At 37.5% G+C, this 21,015-nt stretch overlaps 1 protein-coding gene across 1 annotated transcript in view; it reads right to left on the bottom strand.

Annotated features, from left to right (window-relative positions):
* MTPN (myotrophin) overlaps positions 1–21,015 on the bottom strand; it is a 38,854-nt gene that overhangs the window by 6,840 nt on the left and 10,999 nt on the right. Inside the window, exons 2-3 of the mRNA XM_084788112.1 lie at positions 16,358–16,471; positions 15,490–15,573 (exon numbers count right to left, since the gene is read on the bottom strand). Coding sequence (XP_084644238.1) covers positions 15,490–15,573; positions 16,358–16,471 — 198 coding nt within the window. The remainder of the gene's footprint in view (positions 1–15,489; positions 15,574–16,357; positions 16,472–21,015) is intronic.

The following is a 21,015-nucleotide window of genomic DNA, read 5'->3' as shown; positions in this document are numbered from 1 at the left end:
CTTTACAAATCAACTCTTGCCTAAGCAATCAATCAAAAAAAAAAAATCACAACACCTGCTGTTATGTTTTCCTTTCTCCTTCCCTGAATGTCTACCTTAAATTTTAAACCTCACTTTCCCTCCCTATCTATCTGCTTTGAAATTTATCTATGAAGTCTCACAAATCTTTCAAATTCAACATCTAAATAAAACTGACATCCATCCTTACAAACTTGCTCCTTTGCCACAGTAAATATGTTAGCAGGAGCCAATCCTATTACTCTTGCATTCTCCAGGCCTTGCAGAAGGCCCCCAACAGGATGATGCTGATGAATCTTCAAATTAATATTTAATCATGCTATGCTTATTCTGCTTATTACCCTAATAATGAAACGTTTTAACATCACAAAACCGTTTTCTTTCTGAAATACTTGTTACTATCTGGAATTAAAATGTCTGCCTTTATAAAATGAGGTCTCTGAAGCCAGAGAATGTACTATATTCCTGGTGTTTAAATGAAAATAAGTATATTTTCTTTTATTTGATATTAACCAACTGAAAATGCAAAGGGACAAGAAATCACTTGTCCTCCCACTCAAGTAACTCGTGTTTAGTTCCTACACCCTGTGAAGTCTCCCTCAGTCACCCAGGCAGCTGGCCCCTGCTTGTTTACTGATAGCGCTGTTCAGTGTACTGAGCCAAACACTGCATTCTGGCTCCCTTGAAGGCCAGTGGAGCTTCTTTATGTACGCTTTCCTTTACACACAGAGGCTGAAAAGAAATGGGGTTCTCAGGCTCCCTTGAAGCTCAAGGTGGCCATCTGGTACAGCTTCAGCCTCCCATATGCATCGCTTCTTTCTTCAGTCAAAACCCAGAACAGCAGGCTCAACCCTTTTCTCCATTTTCCTTTCCAAACACAGATAGTCCTTGCAGGTGCACTGCTCATTCTGCACCCATAAAGACCACGGGGTTGGCAGGGTGCACATGGTGGGCTGATGATTACACACACACACACACACACACGTACACACACACATATTCTGTGCCATATTTAGTTGAAAATTATCCGTGGCTTCTGTTGGAAAAATGTAAGGATGAAACAGTTTCCCTTTGCAACTTATCTGTGTGTCTTACAAGAAAATTCATAAAGGCAGGGTCTATCATCCCATGTGTTGAAGCCTGAGAAAACACACACACACACACACACACACACACACACACACACACAGTGTGTATGCTATGCCACTCACTGAGCATACTCAATCGTACTCATCAATACTCAAGAAACATTTCCAAGGCAATTCATAAGTTAACTCAACAAATATTGAACGACCTTCAACTAAGTGCCAGATAGAGCTTTGCTAATTAAAACTTCCAGCCACTCACTCATTTATAAGTAGATGATGGCTGTTTTGATGCCATGGTGGCAGAGATGAGTAGTTTAAAGACTATACAGCTGAAGAAGTCTAAAGTATTTACTCTCTAGCCCTTTCATAGAAAATATTTGCTATGTTGTAGGGCACTGAGGAGAGAGAAATGATTTCTCCTAGGTCAAAATCCAACTGACAACGAAAAGGATCAAATGTACAAATATATCAGGGGAGCAAATACTGTTCTAAAAACAGAACGATCAGTACTTTCTCTGATCCTCAGAGTATTCCACATCATGTAGACTACTAACTGGGTGCATCTGTTCACTAATTTCCTGGTATAATGCTGTGGATCCAGGTCTTCAATGTATGTCTCTGAACTTCCCAGCTAAGAGTGAGTCTCCATCTGCACTACACTGCCTGTAACAGTATACCCACTGTGTAATGGAGAATGGCACACACTAACTACAGTGCTGGCTGAAAGCTTTAATTTACCTGGTGGGCTAAGTGTTGCTGCTACTGTCTGTCTCAGCTGTTCTTTTTCTTCCTACCCAATCAACTCTAACAAACTCTTACCCTTTTAAATTTGGTGTGTGTGTGTGTGTGTGTGTGTGTGTGTGTGTGTGTGTGTGTGTGAATACACATGTGTGCAGATGCCAGAGGTCATTGTTGTATGTCTTCCTTAACTGTGTCCTACTTGTCTTTTATTTTTTGAGACATGATCTCTCACTAAACCTGGAGCTCACCAAATGGCTGGTATGGCTGGCTAGTGAGCTCCACAGATCCTCTTATGTCCATCTCCCCAGTAGCTGAGATGACAGTTGAGCGCTGGTATGGTTTTCGTGTGGGTACTGGGAATCTGAACTCAGGTCTTTATGTTTTTACTGACGTCTCCCCCTCCAGCTCCAACTTTACTTAGCTTTTAAGAGTCAAGTACTTCAAAAGCATTCCAAGCAGCTACCACAACTTATGCCTCTAAGAGCCCCCACCCCGAGCAATACACATTAGAGCAATGTTGTACAACCTTCCATTTTATATTCTTTCTTACTGGGATACAGTGACCAGCTGTAGATATAATGTAGCTATAATGATGTACATTTGTGTTCTGTTACTTCTTGATAAATTAGATGTTAATGTCTCTAATGCAAACTTTTTGTTAGAAGAACAAAAATATTTGAAGGTTTTACATAATATTTTCATGAAAATAAGATGGGATAAATACAAATGCACTTTTAAATTGTCTTCTCCAAGGACATTCAGAATTGAGCTCTCCTAGTAGCTGAAACATTGTAAGTTTTAGATGAAGGTGTGTTGACCCTTGAAACAAAGTTCTTTGATGAAGTACATTTGAGGAACCCTTCATTCCTGCAGCAGCAAGTCTTCTCTACTCTGATATTCTATCCATCCTGACTAGTCTTAGTACTTACTGACAATTTATAGTGCTAGGCACTGCAGCAAATAGCTTACACACACAGCACACTTATATAATGTAGTGATTAGAGGGCCACTGGAGACGGTTTCAATGTCTACACCCCTGTTATGGTTTGAATGTGTGGCCCTGTGATGATTAATATTGTCAATTTGACAAAGGATGATGTAGCACAATGGCTCTGGAAAGTTACTAGCACTATATGCTTATACTTTCCAGCCTTTAAAGCCAAGAGTCAAGTAAATCCTTATTCATTATAAATTGGACAGGCAGGGGATCCAAGATGGCGGTGCCAAACACACACCACTTCTGATGAGCAGGACAACCAGGACTGCACAGCAACCTTAAAGACCAAACTGAGTTCTACAAAACACCAGCGCTGCTGATTCCCAGGTGAGTGGGATCCACACTGTGTGGAGCATGGGTGAGTCCGACCCGACTACCCAGCTAACCTACAGAAAAATCCCGGGGGATAACCCACATTAGCTGCCATCTTGAGAAAGACTGTAAGACATCCTTGCAGCTTTGGGCTCTCTTGCCCATCTGCTGCTTACCAGATCTGGGAGAAAGAGGAGACAGGCAGAGAGAGTGCTAGCACCAGCCACAGTCCACATTAGCTGCCATCTTGAGAAAGAATGTGGGGTACTCCAGCAGCTTTGGACTCTGGTCCTCCTCAGCCACTCAGCTGCTTATCAGCCTGGCCCATCTGGGGTACAGAACAGATAGACAGAGCTGAGTCTGGTGTGGGCCAAGACTGATATTTGCTGCCATCTCAAGAAGGTCTGGGAGGGGAACCCAAGCACTTCAGGCTTGGATCTCTTGCAGGCCCCAAGCTGTATCTTGGCCTAGCCCATCTGGAACACAGAGCAGATAGGCAGAGCCCTGTCATCTCGGAAAGGACTGTAGGGAACTTGAGTGGCTTTGGGCTTGGAAATCTATCAACCCACTCCTCTTCTGCTTGACCCAACTGGGATACAGACAGGGGACCCAGCTGAGCTGAGCTGGGTGCAGGCTCTAACACCCACTGTCCACCATCTTGAGGAGGTGAAAACCTAAATGAAATGGACAATTTTCTTGATAGCTACCAACTATCAAATTGAATCAAGATTAGGTAAACAAATTGAGGCAGTCGTCAAAAGGGTGGCAAAAGCAGCAGCAGCAGTTGCCGCCACCCAGGACCAGATGGATTTAGCACAGAATTCTACCAGACCTTCAGAGAAGAGCTAATACCAATTCTCTTCAAACTATCCCACAAAATATAATCAGAAGAAACATTACTAAACTCATTCTATGAGGCCACAGTCACCTTGATACCTAAACTACAGAAGACTCAACAAAGAAAAGAATTTCAGATAAATTTCTCTTATGAACATTGCTGCAAAAATATTCAATAAAATACTCGCAACCTGAATTCAAGAATACACCAATCACCATCATTCACCATGACCAAGTAGGCTTCATCCCAGGCATACAGGCATGGTTCAACATACAGAAATTCATCAATGTAATTCATCATATAAATAAACTGAAAGAAAAAACCCCAACATGATCATCTCCGTAGATGCCGAAAAAGGATTTGACAAACTCCAATACCCATTCATGTTAAAAGTCATGGAGAGAGCAGGGATACAAAGCACATACCTAAACATAATAAAGACGATATACAGCAAACCTATAGCAACATCATACTAAATGGAGAGAAACTTAAATCAATTCTACTGAAATCAGAGACAAGACAAGGCTGTCCATTCTCTCCCATATCTCTTCAATATAGTACTTGAAGTCGTAGCTAGAGCTATAAGACAACTAAAGGAGATCAAATTGGAAAGGAAGAACTCAAAGTATCACTATTCATAGATGATACGATAGTATATATAAGCGACCCCAAAAATTCTATCAAGGAACTCCTACAGCCAATAAACACCTTCAGCAAAGTGCCTAAATACAAAATCAACTAAAAAAAGTCAGTAGCCCTTCTGTACACAAATTGCAAACAAGCTGAGAAAGAAGTCAGGGAAACTACACCCTTCACAATAGTCTCAAATAATATAAAGTATCTTGGTGTATTCTCTAACCAAGAAAATGAAAGACCTGTGTGAAAAAAAACCTTGAAATCTCTGAAGAAAGAATTTGAAGATTTCAGAAGATGGAAAGATCTCCCATGCTCATGGGTCAGGAGAATCAATATAGCAAAAATGGCATTCTTACCAAAAGCAATCTACACATTCAATGAAATTCCCATCAAAATACCCAAACAATTCTTTACTGACTTTGAAAGAGCAATTCTCAAACTTCATATGGAGAAACAAAAAACCCAGGATAGCTAAAACAATCCTGTACAATAAAAGATCTTTTGGAGGAATCTCCATTTCGGATCTCAAGCTGTACTATAGAGCAATAGTAATTAAAACTGCTGACATAGAAATAGGCTGGTTGATCAATGGAATTGCATCAAAGACTCAGAAATAAAGCCACATACCTATAGACACCTGATTTTTGACAAAGAAGCCATGTCTATAGAATGGAAAAAAGATAGCATCTCCAACAAATGGTGCTGGTCTAACTGCATGGCTATATACGTAGACAAATGCCAACAGATCCATATTTGTCACTCTGCACAAAACTGTAGTCCAAATGGATTAAAGGACCTCAACATAAAACCAGAGACACTAAATCTGTTAGAAGAAAAGGTGGGGAAGAACCTTGAGCTCATTGGCACAGAAGACAACTTCCTGAACAGAACACCACTAGCTCAAGCCCTAAGATCAACCATTAATAAATGGGACCTTATGAAACTGGAAAGCTTCTGTAAGGCGAAGAACACTGTCAACAGAACAAAACCACAGCCTACAGATTGGAAAAGATCTTTGCCAACCCTACATGCCACAAATGGCTAATATCTAAAATATATAATGAACTCAAGAAATTAACCACTACCAAACCAAATAACCCAATTAGAAAATGGGGTACAAAGCTAAACAGACAATTCTCAACAGAGGAATATCGAATGGCTAAGAAACACTTAAGGAAATGCTCAATATCCTTAGTTATTGGGGAAATGCAAATCAAAATGACTCAGATTCCATCTTACACTTATCCGAATGGCTGAGATCAAAAACTCAGGTGACAGCACATGCTGGCGAGGATGTAGAGAAAGGGGAACATTCCTCCATTGCTGGTGGGAGTGCAAACTTGTAAAACCACTTTGGAAATCAATCTGGTGCTTTCTATGGAAAGTGGAAATAATTCTACTTCAAGACCCAGCCATACCACTCCTGGGCATATACCCAGAATGATGCTCGACCACAGAAAAAGGACGTTTGCTCAACTATGTTCACAGCAGCTTTATTTGTAATAGCCAGGATCTGGAAACAACCTAGATGTCCCTCAACTGAAGAATGGATAAAGAAACTGTGGTACATTTACACAATGGAATACTATTCAGCTATTAAAAACAAAGAAATCTTGAAATCTGCAGGCAAATGGATGGAACTAGAAAACATTATCCTGAGTGAGGTAACCCAGACCCAGAAAAACATGCATGGTATATACTTACTCATTAGCAGATATTAGTCACATAATACAGGATAACCACAACACAATACAGAGACTGATGCACCAACCATGGACCATATATGATGTGGACCTAGACCCTCTTCTCAGAACAGTCTCCTTGTGGGTCCCACAATATGGAGAGTAGGGACTACTTCGGACATTGACTCTGGCCACCAAACTTTGATCATTTCCCCCTGGCAGGGCCATAGAGGAAGAGGCCACAGGTAGTACAGATGAGATTTGATACACTGAGGTCCGAAGTTAGGGGAGGAAGGCTCCTATTTCTGAGGACTAGGAGAGGGAGGGAAAGGAGATGAAGGAGGGAGGCAGGGGGGATAGGGATATGAAGAATTTAAACTGCAGAACAAGTAGGTAATTTATATTGCTAATCCTACTATATGGGAATTGCTCTGAGACTGGCTGAGACACGAATGTCTAGGCATAGACAATGGTTCTTGCTGGCTACAGAATCCATATGAATTATTATTAGATCCTATTCTTTGTATGGCATGTATGAAGATTTACAGATATATTTTTTCTTCTCATACAAAGAGCAGAGAACCAGCCTCAATTGTTCTGTGCATCATGCACACATTATACATTTAAAAATTTAAGACTATATAATGCTTGTGAAAAATATGTTTTCAGAACAAAAGAACTGGACACTGACACTGGATCAGACCTGACAGGATGCATTCCTCTCAGCATGCTGACACTGACATCCTGCATCCTTCATGTTCCAGCACCAAGTACTTCAGTTGCTGTTCCTCATCAGAACAAGACAGCTCCCAGGACAGCTTTGAAGAAAGCTTCTGATTTCAATTGGTCCAGCATTTCAGACCGTCTCACACATTGCTCTAATAAAGCCTGGAATTTCTCAACATTTAGAAACTGGACCACAAATGCTATTCCTAGATTGTTTAACCATTTTCCCCAAATTTATTTGGACCCCTACAAAGGTATGATTCATCCCAAATCAGCCAGAAGAAACCTTAAAGGAACGATGCCCCATTTTCTTTAAGGGAAGTTGGGTAGGTTTTTGGTTGCTTTCTTGGGCTATAGAGGGTTATTTTCAATGGGAATTAGTTATAAGTTATCATTAGTCTTATTTAGAGAGAAAACAAGGTTGGACTCAGGGATGTCTCTCTTTTCCTTTTCCTTCCATTCTTAGGTTTGGAGATTGGGTTGAAAAGAAAGAACGGGGCAATACAGAAATATATAGTCAGGATAGTACAAAAAGTAGAGTAGTGAATCTACTCCTTAACTTAATGCCTCAATTGTTACTCACAAGGTTATTTTTAATTCACTGGTATAAAATTTTGTATATAGATGCAAAATAAGTTTAATTTTATATACAGTGGTATAGAATGCAAGTATAAGATTATTCTTCACATACATTATATCTATTTCTACTCTAATATGTGGTATTCTACCCATACAACTCAATTATAAGACAAGGTTTACTTCCCATACTTTGAAAATGCTATTGCAGGCTGTTTAGGATAAATACGTTATACAAGTTAATTGTTAGTTGATCAAGTCATGGTCATATCAATCACTAGTCTATTTTTATCACAAGAATATACATCCTAGGTGTAACAGATAGATATGATTCTATAGAAAGATAAGGTCTTCAAAAACCTCAGAGACATACAGAATATGACATTTAAAGATGTCTTTTATTATTTCAAAGATACGTTTACAATCAGACAGGTTAACTCCTGGCAACACCGAGCCTACCTCAAAGATGATGATGAGCATCAAAGAATCTTCTTATGGAGATGGCTTCAAATGTGGCAAACCAACTATTAGACAAAATGTCCCCATTTCTGCCACAGACAGAATACTGCCTAAAAATGGACAAGCTTGGATGCAGGCAGAGTTGATGGCCAAACCCTGCCAAGACAGGGTAAGCAAGTCCTCAGTAGTTCCTACCTCACAAAAATGTCTGGGCCAGAAGGCTGAAGATGATGTTCCAACATTATAGAGAGTTTTGGGTGATCCTCAGGTAGCAAACTATCTCCGTCATCTTCTCATTTGGGAAGCTGCTAACTTGTACCCCCTGTATACTCAGGTAATTAATTTTACTCCTTCTCAAGTCTCTGATGGGGTTGAAGACCAGATAGTTTAGTTTTATAATTAAGTTTAGTTGTTTAGGGGTTAAGATGTTTTTAGGTCTAGATAGATGTTTTAAGTCGATAAAGATGAGATATGATATTGATTTACATTCAGAATTTTAGATGCACCAAAATAGAAAAGATGTTCTCTTCAAGGCTGCCAAAACACTAAGAATGTAACATCTGTAATAATTCCTGATTGTTTCATGGTTCTTCTTGCTATAAGTAGTTTATTGTATGTATGTGTAATACACATGAATATGTAAAAGATAAAAAACCATTTAATAAAAAAATTAGTTAAGACAGGCTTTGCCATTTTGCTATAAAACCAGCAGAAAGTGAACTAAGATACCTTCTTACCAGCTGTGTGAACTTGGGCAAGTTTCCTTACTCTTTTATGTAGTTTTCCCAACAGTAAAATATGCCCTTTCCATCATTCCTAGTTAGTAGGGCTGTTGGGATACATTAAGTGACCTCATCTATTTTATTTTATTTTATGTTTTGAGGCAGGGTTTTCTGTGTAGGCTTGGCTGGCCTTGTATACCAGGCTGGCTTTGAACTCAGAGATCCACCTCCCTTTTCCTCCCCCAGTGCTGAGATCATAGGCTTGTGCAACTGTGCCTGGAGACCTAATCTATTTTAAACACTCAAAACAGTATTTGCACATTGAGAATGTTACTTAGCTGTGAGTTATTTATCCTCTTATGGATAAATTACTCTTTTGGATAAACATTTATAATGGTACATTTGTATATAACATTTACAAACCTATCAGAACAGCTCCTCTTATGGAATGTATGAGGTGAGCCCTGGACCCAAACAGATCACTGTGAGTTCAAGGCCAGCCTGGTCTATAAGCAAGTCTAGGACCACCAAGGCTACACAGGGAAACCTTGTCTCAAAAAACCAAAACCAAAACCAAAACCAAAACAAACAAAACAAAAAAACAAAAACAAAAAATGAGACGTTAAGGAACTTGTTCAAAACCAGGAAGTGAAACTGAGAATAGGTGTTACAGTTCACAGTACATGCATGTCACCAGCAGAAACCATCTATCATAATACTGTACTCTAGTTTGAAAGAAATAAATGGATGAAAATAGTACATTTATAATGGTATATTTGTATATAACATTTACAAACCTATCAGAACAGCTCTTCGGTCCTTACAGGGTAGATTGGTTAACTAAAGGATGTTGCTAGTCTCTTTATGGTGCAATCTCTTCTTAAAATGAGGCAATTGAGAAGGGCATGTTGAATTCTTTGAGTAAGTAGCCCTAAAATTATTTGACACCAAACTTATGTACTGGGCTAAAGTTAGTGAATAATTTGAGTAAAAATGACCCTCCCTTTGAGCTCACCTTATTTGCTTGTCTACAAGGGCAGAGTTTTAGCCCTATCTTATATCTTATATATCTAATTTTCATTCCAAGTTACAAAATATACCAGATACTTTCCTGGTGACTCAACTGTGCAGGAACTTGAAATTGACTTACGTTTCATGCCCAAGGGGCTGCTTGCTCAAAAGAGAGAAAAAGAAGAAGAAAAAAGTAGAAAGCATGTTTATTTAAAACATCAATGGTTAGAACTGAAAAATCCTACACTAAGGTGACCAAGATTCAGAAAGACAAACAGGAAACATTTATTCTCTCTCCAATACAGATCCTAACTCATAATTTTGTTATATTTATGTGAGAGTGAGGATGTACAGCGGCCCAGAAACTAGAAAGGGACACAAGACAGAAAAAAGAGGCTTTAAATCACAAGGGTTGAGGGGAGTATGATAGTTGTGATGTGATAGTGGAAGCAGAGAACACTAGGGGTTCCAGGGTTTAAGGGGGGACAAGGCACATGGTGAGGAGGGGGGGGGTAGGGGAGATGCTTTACTAAATGAGTACATATGAAAATACCATAAGGAAACCTACTACATCTGTAAGCTCATTTTGAAAAAATCCAACCCTGTTAACAGAGAAGATGGTTTTGTTTATTTTCTTAGCAGAACAATTTAAAAAAATCTTAACAGATGAAACAGCTTATAGAGTGATCCAAAATAGTGGTGAACCACTGAAATTACAGCTGCAGAGTAATGGGTTGTTACTTCTCTCCCTGCCCCCTCCTTCCACGCTTATAAGTAGACTTCTTAAGAAGTTAAGTTCTTTGCCATAGTATGAGAAAGGAAAACAAAGTTTCTTTGGACTTCCTCTTGGAAGATAAAGCCTTCAAATTCAAAAAATAATTAGTAACAAAATGATAGTTTATAAAAACAAATTAAATACGCCATCTGTTTTTACAATCTAAAATACAGTAAGAATATAGTACTTTGAAATTTTAATTGAGTTTTCATTTCATGGCACTTTATTTTTTTATGCTAGGATGTAACATGTCCATTTAAAAGAATTCCTAGTCCTACTGTATTTATTTGATTTTGGCTGTTTGAGACAAAGGTCTTAACCTATAGCCCAAGCTGGCCTCAGATACATCTTCCTGTCCTAGCATCCTGAGTATTGGGATTACAGGGACGAGTCACCATGCCTAGCTCCTATTAACTTTAATAGCAGTGCATATCACATAAGCAATGCAGTGTGCTGACAAAGTAACACTTAAAAGTGATTGGTAAAAGAAGTTAATATTGGCACATGCTGTTAATCCCAGCAGAGGCAGGTGATCACTGTGAGTTCAAGGCCAGCCTGGTCTACAAAGTGAGTCCAGGACAGCCAAGGCTACACAGAGAAACCTTGTCTTGAAAAACAAAACAAAACAAAAACAAAAGAAGTAAACATTTAGGGTATTTTTTCAAAATATCATATACTAACATGGATTTAGAAATATTTTTCTTAGGGTTAAAGGTCAAGGATACTGGACTACTTTTAAATCCTTTATTATCACTTATATAAACTCTAAGAAATTACATAAATTACAAGGGGTTTTTAAAAAGTAATAATGAAGAAAATTTATTATCTCATAAATAATGTAAGAAATGTTCAACATGACAGTGTAAAAGTGTTACAAGCAAACTACTAAGTATTTCTCTTGGGGAATTTTTTTTTTATTACCTTGAAAGTAAACTAAAATGTCATACTACATGTAACTTGAGAATAAATGACTTTGAGGCTTATAAAAGCCCATTTGCTAAAAATATTATGAGTTCAAAAAATATGGTTTTACTATCAACCCTCTTCAAATAATGTGCTCATGCTATTATTTTGGTATTTGAAATAGGAACCAGAAGAGTTTAGTAATGAACCATGATGATCCCAGATAAATGTTTTATGAACTCTTTTGGCTACATTCAATCCTTTCAACAGTAAGTGCTGTGTCCAAGATGACACACATTCAACTTTGGAAGAAACATCTCGCCACTCAAAGTTAAAACTCGAAAATGGTACTCATTATAAAATCTAATATACTTGTGAGACATAGTAGGGGCTGATCAGTAAACTACGGTCTAACTACTTGTTTTTACTCCCCACTCACTGATGGAATACATGGAGCTGCTATTGCAAAATTATGACTAAGATCACATGATTTGCAAAGGCAACCATCCCCCATCCCTCAGAACAAACCCTGGCACACACGGCATGTATGCTTGTTAGGGCTTGTTAGTAGCGTGGACTGCTCTTGAACGCTATGTAGCCTAACTCCACTTTCCAAGTACAGAGATTACAGGAGCCTGGCCTGTATTTTTGCAGCACGGCTCATATTTCACAGAATTTCCTGGTAAAGATTTTTTAGGGCAAAAAGGAGAACTTTATTCAACTGAGATAATTACAATTCTAAATGACACATGATTACACCACAGTCTATTTTTGCTTTGATAAAAACAGGCAGAAGCATAGTGAGCTTGGCCCTTATACTTGATGCTGTGTTATTAGTCACCATTCTTTTCTCATGGGTGTCAGTATCACACACTCACTTACCAGTGCTCTGGAGTTAGCTAACATTCACTTTGTATTTTCAGATCTGCTTAGATTTACTCACATCCCAGTTTTTCTTCCTGATTCTTTCTTGCATTGTGCTTCTTCTTTAAGCACATTCAACGTCCATGACACTTGCTGATCAGGACACCAAGTATGTCTGGGCTTGCATCAGCCTCTACCTTCTGTAAAAATCCTGTCTTCTATAGAGTTGAAAATGTTCTCTTTGACTCTAGCTTGTTCTCTGTGTTTTAAGGGTTCACTATCATTTCTTGTCAATGAATCCCCTTTGTAATGTCTACTACAGACATTAATTAATTCATTAATTTAAAAATTACCTTTTCAGTCAGTGGGTGGGAACGAACACACACACACACACACACACACACACACACACACACACACACACACACACACACACACACACACCAAAACCAAAATCAAGCCCGCCCGCCAAAAAACCCCAAACAAACCAGGACGTGATGTCATGTGGGTAGACTTCAGTTTTGAAATAGAGGTCTGATATTATGAGCTTAGCAATTAAACATTAGTCTGCATGTCTATCTACAGGTATGTTCCATGCCTCACAACTGCTCTGATGACTCCCAAAGGTATTTTTCAGTAGTAGAGAGAACACAGGCTGTTGAGTCATATCTTGGAACAGATTTTGGATCTGTTAAATTCTGTTACACCTTCAGGCAGACAGATGTCCTCCAGAGAGTCTCCTTATCCATAAAAAGAGGTAATGCTTGTGCTATCTGACTTGAGAGAAATGATTACTTAGCAAATATAGTTTTGATTCTAGCATTTTCTTTGTTTCTGTGACCTATTAGTTGTGATCACACTGAGTGTTTCTAAGTTGTTGCTTATTATTGTACCCTTTTCTTACACTAACAGTATACTAGCTGCATAAGAAACAAGGAATGTGACTGATTCTGGAATCTATAAAGATTCTAGTGTTGGTGAAAGGCAGACTTAGACTGAAATACTGACTGTATCTTTTAAATATATTGGGATAGCACTATTTTAGCGATTAACAGTTTCTAAAGGAGCACCACTGATAAAAAAGAAAAGCTCATGCAATGAAAAAAAATCAAAGTAATTAATTTTGAGAAAGGAGAACTAAAATTTTTCCTATTGCTTTATAAAATGTTTAAAAAGTTCGCAAGACACCAGTCTCTACACAACTGTAACTAATCTGCCACCAATCAGAATTCTCTAATGTCAATTTCTTGACAACAAAACAAGGCATAGACCCAAATGAATATAAAATAACAAACTAGTTAAGGCAACTCGGAAATTTGGCAACATGGCACATATTTAAAAAGCAAATATTAGGACACCATAGTATAGCCTAATACAGCATTTTAAGAATTCTTTATTGTAGAGTATTCTTTACTAATGGACACCTACATATCTAAAGGAGTTGAAGAAGCATATTTCAAACTAAAGAATCTAGAACAGTGACTGGCTCTTCTCTAGGATAAGTATGTCTTGTTTTGTTTTCCTATGAAGAAAAACAAGTATACCAGAAGAAAAAAAAGTTCTACTTATAGTTCAAGAAATGGCTAAGAGGAAAGAATATGCTGAATTTAGTAAATTATCCTATCTAAAAGGATCCCAGGGGTTTTTATTTTCAGAGAACAAAACACTTCACTGAGCAGAGAAGGTCAGTGAAAGAATGACTCCCCCACTGTCCCCAGCCCCCATTCTTTAACTATTACACTTAGATAGAAGACAGGAGGCGGCCATGGACATTCAGTCAATGCTGAGGAAGAAAACATGAAAAAAAATCATGCTATGTGGTGTATAAACTGTGCCTCAACTACACAGTTACATGAGCCAGGAAGACTTTACTGAAGTCTGTCTAAACTGGGTTTAAGTATCCTTAATATAGACGGCCTTAATTACTATTGGAATAAATCTTTCATGAAATTTCAATCAATATCTGTAGCTTCTAGTGATAAGTCTTTGAAACAGAAAGGAAGGAAGGAAGGAAGGAAAAAAAAAGATTAAGAAAGAAATTCCCAGGGATGAAACGTGACGATAGTGTATGGAAATTTTTGAGATCACTTTATCACTGATACTAGAGCCACTATAACGGCTGAGAATATCATTTTCATTTATTTTGGTTTTTGAAGGTCTGTGTTATTTATAGAAATATATGGTAGTTTAAAATGTTAACATACATACAGAATACAAAAGGATGGAAACTACATTTACGTATACCTAGTTTTTGTTCTCTATGAAACTAGAATTCAACACCAATGTTATAGGCCATGCTATAGAGCTCTAAGAGGGTAGTGAGTAAGTTAAGATAAAAATGCTTTATCTTTGCCAATTCTCTGTTATATTAAAACTCAATCAACAACAATGTAAAGCCCATCTTTGGCCGTAGTTATTAATAAAAACGACTCTTTACTGATTATATAAATATTATGTCAGGCACTTGACAAACCTTTATACACATTTACCAATTTAGTTTCTTCTTTTTCCTTGATGCTTGCTTTTAGCAGACCATAATCAAAGATCCCAAGTAGAAATGAGGCTATCATTCTCTATTGTGTGGTCATGAAATACAAGCTTGGTTTCTATGGAGATTTCTTCCCTTACAGCACATAACACAGCTAGAATGGTTGCTACTAACTGGTTATCCTAAGGGTAAATTCTGCATCACACCTTATATTAACAAAGATCACTCATCATATCTCAATCACATAAACAAACTAGAGAGCCTGTTTAGTAAAGCATCTCTGATATCTTTCTCAGTACAGACAACAGAAAAAAAAGTGTAAAATTTCAAACCCGTGTCAAGTGTGGGCTATGACCCTGTGGCAGTGTGCAAATTGTACTACGCATCCACAATGATGGCATCACTAATGCTTGCTCACATAGCTGACTTCTTTTGCTTAACAAGATTTTCTTGTAAAAGAAACTAGGCCAAGATCTTCAACTATCACAAACTGGAAGCAAACAGTCTGTAGGCCGTGTTATAACTAACACTTGTGTAGATCTCGACTGTGGATACTGCCTCTAGTCTTCTGTCCCTGCAGCCACACTTAGCTTAAATAGTTACAAAGTAATGAGGGTTTTAAAATAAGGGGTAAAAATGAACCTTGGCCTTACCTTTGACAGAAGCAATTTCACACAGGAAACATGACCCTCATAGACAGCAGACAGGAGAGGGGTAATATGATGTTTATCTGGAGCCTATAGAACAAAGAGTAATTTTACCTACCTAAAAAACAAACAAACAAAACACCACACCCTCTTTCTACATTTAATTCGGGAATTCTTATGACTATTTAAAATTAATACCCATTTTCTTTTCTGAATAAAAATACTTCCAGAGAGAAATTTTTGGTTCCTTAAAAATTATCAAGAAGCCCAAGTCCACAAGTAATGCTTTTTCTGGGTAGTCAGTGTGGACCAGAAATCTGACCTAATCTCAAATCTTTTAATTGCTACGGATGTGATAAGTAGTTTCTCTGAATCTATCTTTCTCACTACTGTAGAAATGCCAGAGTGGTTCAGGAAGGAAGAAGAGGGGTACAAACGCCAATGAGGAGGCAGAGAAGACTGCCAGATTGGGCCAGCTGGCATGGTGAAGAGTTAGCGCTTTCACTATCATGACCACCAAAACAAGTCCCTACAATCCTAGAATTACAGAGGGCTCAAGTCAGGAGATGACAGCTCCTGCCTGATGACTTCCTCACACTGTCCCTTAGTCCAGGCTAGTGTAGCCTATCACTTCAGGGTCCTATGACTTTTTACATGGCAGCACCTACTACCTACAGTGTTAACTCGCTGAACTTTAGAACTTGAAAAGCAACAGCTAAGGGAGAGACAGCTAACAGTTCATTAGCAAAAAAAAAAAAAAAAAAAAAAAAAAGATGGTCTGTATAGAACTATATTATTTAAAGTAATTATTTCATTTACCTACAGTAAACAATTCCCTAAGCCATATGACAAATTCCTAGAATGGCATACATACATTAATATCTGCTCCTTTCAGCAACAGAAACTCCAGGATTTCAAGCTGTCCACAATCTGCTGCATAGTGAAGAGGCTTCCTCCCGCCTTCTAGTGTCCGGTTGACATCTTCTCCCTTTTAAGAGCAGCCAAACAAAAATTACCTTTATGTGGATAAGAGACTGAAGAGGGAAACAACAAGGCATCTAATATATTGTTAAACTTCTTAAAAACTTTAAGAGTTTCAAGAAAATTTTATGTTTTGCAAAGCCAAATGAAAATGTAAAGGAGTCACATTCTGCACAATAACATATGACACTCAAGTCATGACTAGAAAAGCTGAAAAGAATACACAGTAATGCTAAATGCAATGAAATATATCATTGTGTTCCATTATTTCTAATGAGTTCAGTCAGCAAGCTGTCAATATGTAACTAAAGTCTGTAAGTACTGAGAGTTTGTATTTACTACGATATGTACTATCAGAAATAACACTTGTATAAAATCCACTTCTTCTTTCAGTATTTACTAAAGTGCTGTGGTAATGCAGGCACTGGGAAGACAATGGTAAACAAAACCAGGCATGGCTTCCCATGTGCGTATTTTACCCACTAGTGTGTGGAGATGGTCTAATGTGAAAACATTAGTGTTCTGTAAACAACAACGAAGAAGCTCATGGTCACATGGATAGCAGAAGACTATGGCTTCATCTTGATAATAGGGGATATAGTGTTAAGACATTATCTAGTGTTGTACCATGCTATATAAATGATTTCTAATCTTCAAACTATCCTAGGAAAAGGGACTTTTTATACATCAAATGTAAAGCTAAAAGAGAATAAATTAAAAAAAAATAATTTGGCCTGTTTTTATTTTTTAGATAAATAAATAAATAAGTAGGGAAAAACCTCCAACCTATCAATCAGGAAGCTTATGATTATATTCTTATGGCAACTAACCATAATCAACATACACAAAGTAAATTGAAGACATGAAAAGCTTAGTCCCACTTTTCTACCATTCTCCCAATGAAAATATTGAAATATAGAAGTACTAGGAATCTAGAATGAAGTATGTTGGAAAACATTTTAGGCTTGTACTTAATTGAGAAATTTAGAATGTAGTTTAATTAGTGACAATATATGGTTCAATTAGCGACACTGTATATAGATTGAATGTTATTCATTTTCTACAGTGGCATGATGTTTTTAATTCAAACTTCCTTTTAAAAGGAATTCCTACAGAGTAGGAAAATGCCTAAACATATTTATTTTCTCAATAACTACACTATTCACTTAGCTTAGCTTAATCAATCCATCAAAACAAACTCTGGATAAAGATGCCCAAGTCTTACCACTCCACAGCCATCATCATCAGCTCGGTCAAGGCCCTCGGTTCTCATTGTTGTCAGTCCTTTCCTTCCTTCTCAGATTCCCAAGGTCAAGATTTCTTTTATCTATATCATCTTTTACAGTTAGGTATAGAGTGCTTTTGCTACTTTTTACATGTATATACCTTCTTTCTCAATAGGATGCAAATTCTGGGAGCAGAGATAATATTTTTTTTCTTTATCTCTTCCTTATATACAGTTCATCACCACTAAACACTAGGCAAATTACTTATGTTCGGTGTGTATGCGCTTTCATAATTTAAGATGGAGATCAAATTACCTAGCTATCACAGCACTGTTGTAGGGATTAAACTGGATAAGCCAAGCACTCACCCCAAATATACAATTCAAATATATTGTCTCTTTAGAAGACCGAGTTTCACCAGAAATTAAATTCCTCTTCTGAGTTAATGAATAAAACAATCTTTTGTTAAGACTACAGCTGAAAACAGTGACTTATAACAGGTTGTTTAAGTCAATACAGCCAAACATAGTTTATGATGAGGACATTCCCTGAAAAATGTGAGATTCAAGTGTTTTGTAGCTGGCTGATTTTGTTGAGCAAACATCATAGAATGTACTTTAAAATATGTAAGGAATGTACTTAAAAACTATGACAGCTATCAACCTCACTGGTGTTTGGTTACAGAACCACCATGTACATATGATCTGTTCTCAAATGGAACATGTGGCACGTGGCACCTGATGGTGACATGTTACAGCAGGGACTTAAAGTATATGCATATAAAGATATGAACATAATATCTTAAGAAAATGGGTAGGAAAATTAGTGTCCCAACTAATCAGTGTTCCAGAGACTACTCACTTCCTAAATCTTAGATTCCTTAATAGTAAGATAGAGTAAGAAAGCTTGTACCCTCCACAATGTTTAAAGTTCAGTATCTGTCTGTTAGTCCATCTGTTCATCCATCCTATCCATTAGTTTATCAGACAGGGTCTCAGGTAGCTCAGACAGTCCTTGAACTCACCATGACGCTAAGGATGATGGGACCATAGGCACACACACCTAGTTTTATGTGGCACTGAGGACAGAACCCAGGATTTTGTTGTATGAAGCAAGCACTCTATGATCCAGTCTGGGATCATACGTGAACTAAGACAGTTCAAAGCTGGGTTAGAACAAGTTTCTGCAGAGTGGTTGAAAATAATAAATATACAGCTTAACCTAATATACAATGTTTAGAAACAAATTTAAATAATAAAGGTGATTTGCTGTACCTTACATTCAGGTCCACTCACAAATGCAGAAACCAAAATCAACAAGGGACACTAATGAGATCAACCACTGATAAAAGTTAGTTTGCTCTATTATCATTACTTCCTTCTCATGTCAGTATTATCTGTATGGACTCATATGAAATACAGTAATAAATGCCCTTAGTACCCAGTAAGATGCCTTTCTTAAAAGATATTCCTCTGAATCATAATGTTGTATTCTTAATACAGTACTGTGAAATACCTAAGACACAGAGCGGTGTTTAAACTTTCTCCTTCATACTTGTATTACAAATCTTATTTTAGCTGACAAGTAACAACACTGCAAAGACCATGTGAGTGACCCAAAGAAAGGATTCTCTAGGTGGGCCCTTTGCAAAGCAACCCTGAGAAGATACAGCATTAAATGTATTAGGAAAAGTGAAAGGCTTTATGGTAATGTCCTTTCTACATTCACCAAATAAATTTGGGAAAAAAGCAACTTAAAGCAAGCAGGACAAAAGAATAAAGGCCAGGGCAGAAATCAAATTAATTGAAATCAGGACACCACAGAGAGAAATCAAAAGGTGGTTGATTCAGGACGATCAATGCAACTGATCAACCATTATGAAACATGAACAGGAACAGAAGGGTAAAGGCACAGATGCCAGTACCAGACTCTACAGATGACCTCACAAGGAAACTTCCAGCCTCATGACAGACACACTGCTAAATGTTACCAAATACTTAAGGAAGTCTTCAAACCTCTTCTACACACTTCCAGAAAACAGAATGGATAGGAAGCTATATCAAGTAATTCTGATATCGTCACTAGTTTTCCTAAGCAAGACAAAGACATTATAAGAAAAGAGCCTGCTTTGAGACTCACACCCTCTGAGAATTTAGGACCCCCTCCCCCAAGTTACTGAAGTCTTACTTACATTTTCATTATATGCCTACTTCCTATTTTCTATGAAGAGAGAGGTACTAAGCAGTGGAGAAGAGCTCTGTGCAGAAGCTTCAGGCTTCTAGTCAGGGAAGTGCTGCTATCTACCATATGTGCACCAATAAGCTTTTGGGCCTTAGTCGGTGGCACTGCACTGACACTCGAGTCATCTACAGCTACCTTTTTGCTTTCAAGGGTATAGGTTCTTGGCAATTATGACAGTCTCAACTTCTCTGTTTTCTCACCTCCTAGATCAAGAACTAGTGGCTATGAAAACAGTTCTTGAAAAATAAAGCGCTACAAATGGCCTTGGCCATATACTTAACATCTGACATAAACTGTTTTTACAAAACAGATTTAACACACCAAATATAATAATAATAACAACAATAATAACAATAATAACAACAACAACAACAACAACAATAATAATAAAATGACTTTCAAAGTAAGAATGTTGTTTTTAAAATGTATTGTTACTCTGATTTTTACTTATAAAATTAGGGAAAGGTTAGAAAAGATGAGAGTTGGTATCAGAAAGACATACTACCTAGACTGATTTAACTACACAAATATTCACTGTAAGTTAGGCATGGTTTTATTTGCTTGAGATGAAATAGGAAGTCCTGTCTTAGTCCAAAAAACTAGCTGCCTTTTGGGAAAGCAGGCATGTAAAAAATGAGTGCCAACCTTTTCCTTGTTTTGTAAAAAGTTAATTAATTGTTATATAAATAAAATGTGAATCACAACTAATTTAGAATAATGAATAGTAATTCCCACAACTATAATTTACTTAAAAGGCACAGGCTTAATTAATATGATATACAATAATGTAGCCTCTTAAATACTTCTAAGCATTTTGAAGGATAGTTCAAAATCATGCCCACAGTGATCACTTCTGACAGCTGAACAGGGCACTTATCTCAGATACCTTCCTAATTGGGGGGTGTTTTCACTGACAAATTACTTAAGGAAGGACTTCAATAGTGGGCGGTGATGGCTGTGGATCTTGCAGGAAAGAAAGTAACCACAGAATGAACAAACTATCACATTTAAGAATGAAGATTACAAAATTTGGTGAATGAGGACTTCTGGGATAATTATCCTAGTACCACTCAGTTCTGCAAGG

Source organism: Acomys minous (assembly GCF_964271855.1).
Source record: "Acomys minous genome assembly, chromosome: 6".
Lineage (NCBI taxonomy): Eukaryota > Metazoa > Chordata > Mammalia > Rodentia > Muridae > Acomys > Acomys minous.
The sequence above is the reverse complement of the archived record's forward strand: the minus strand, read 5'-3'. Positions and strand labels throughout refer to the sequence as shown.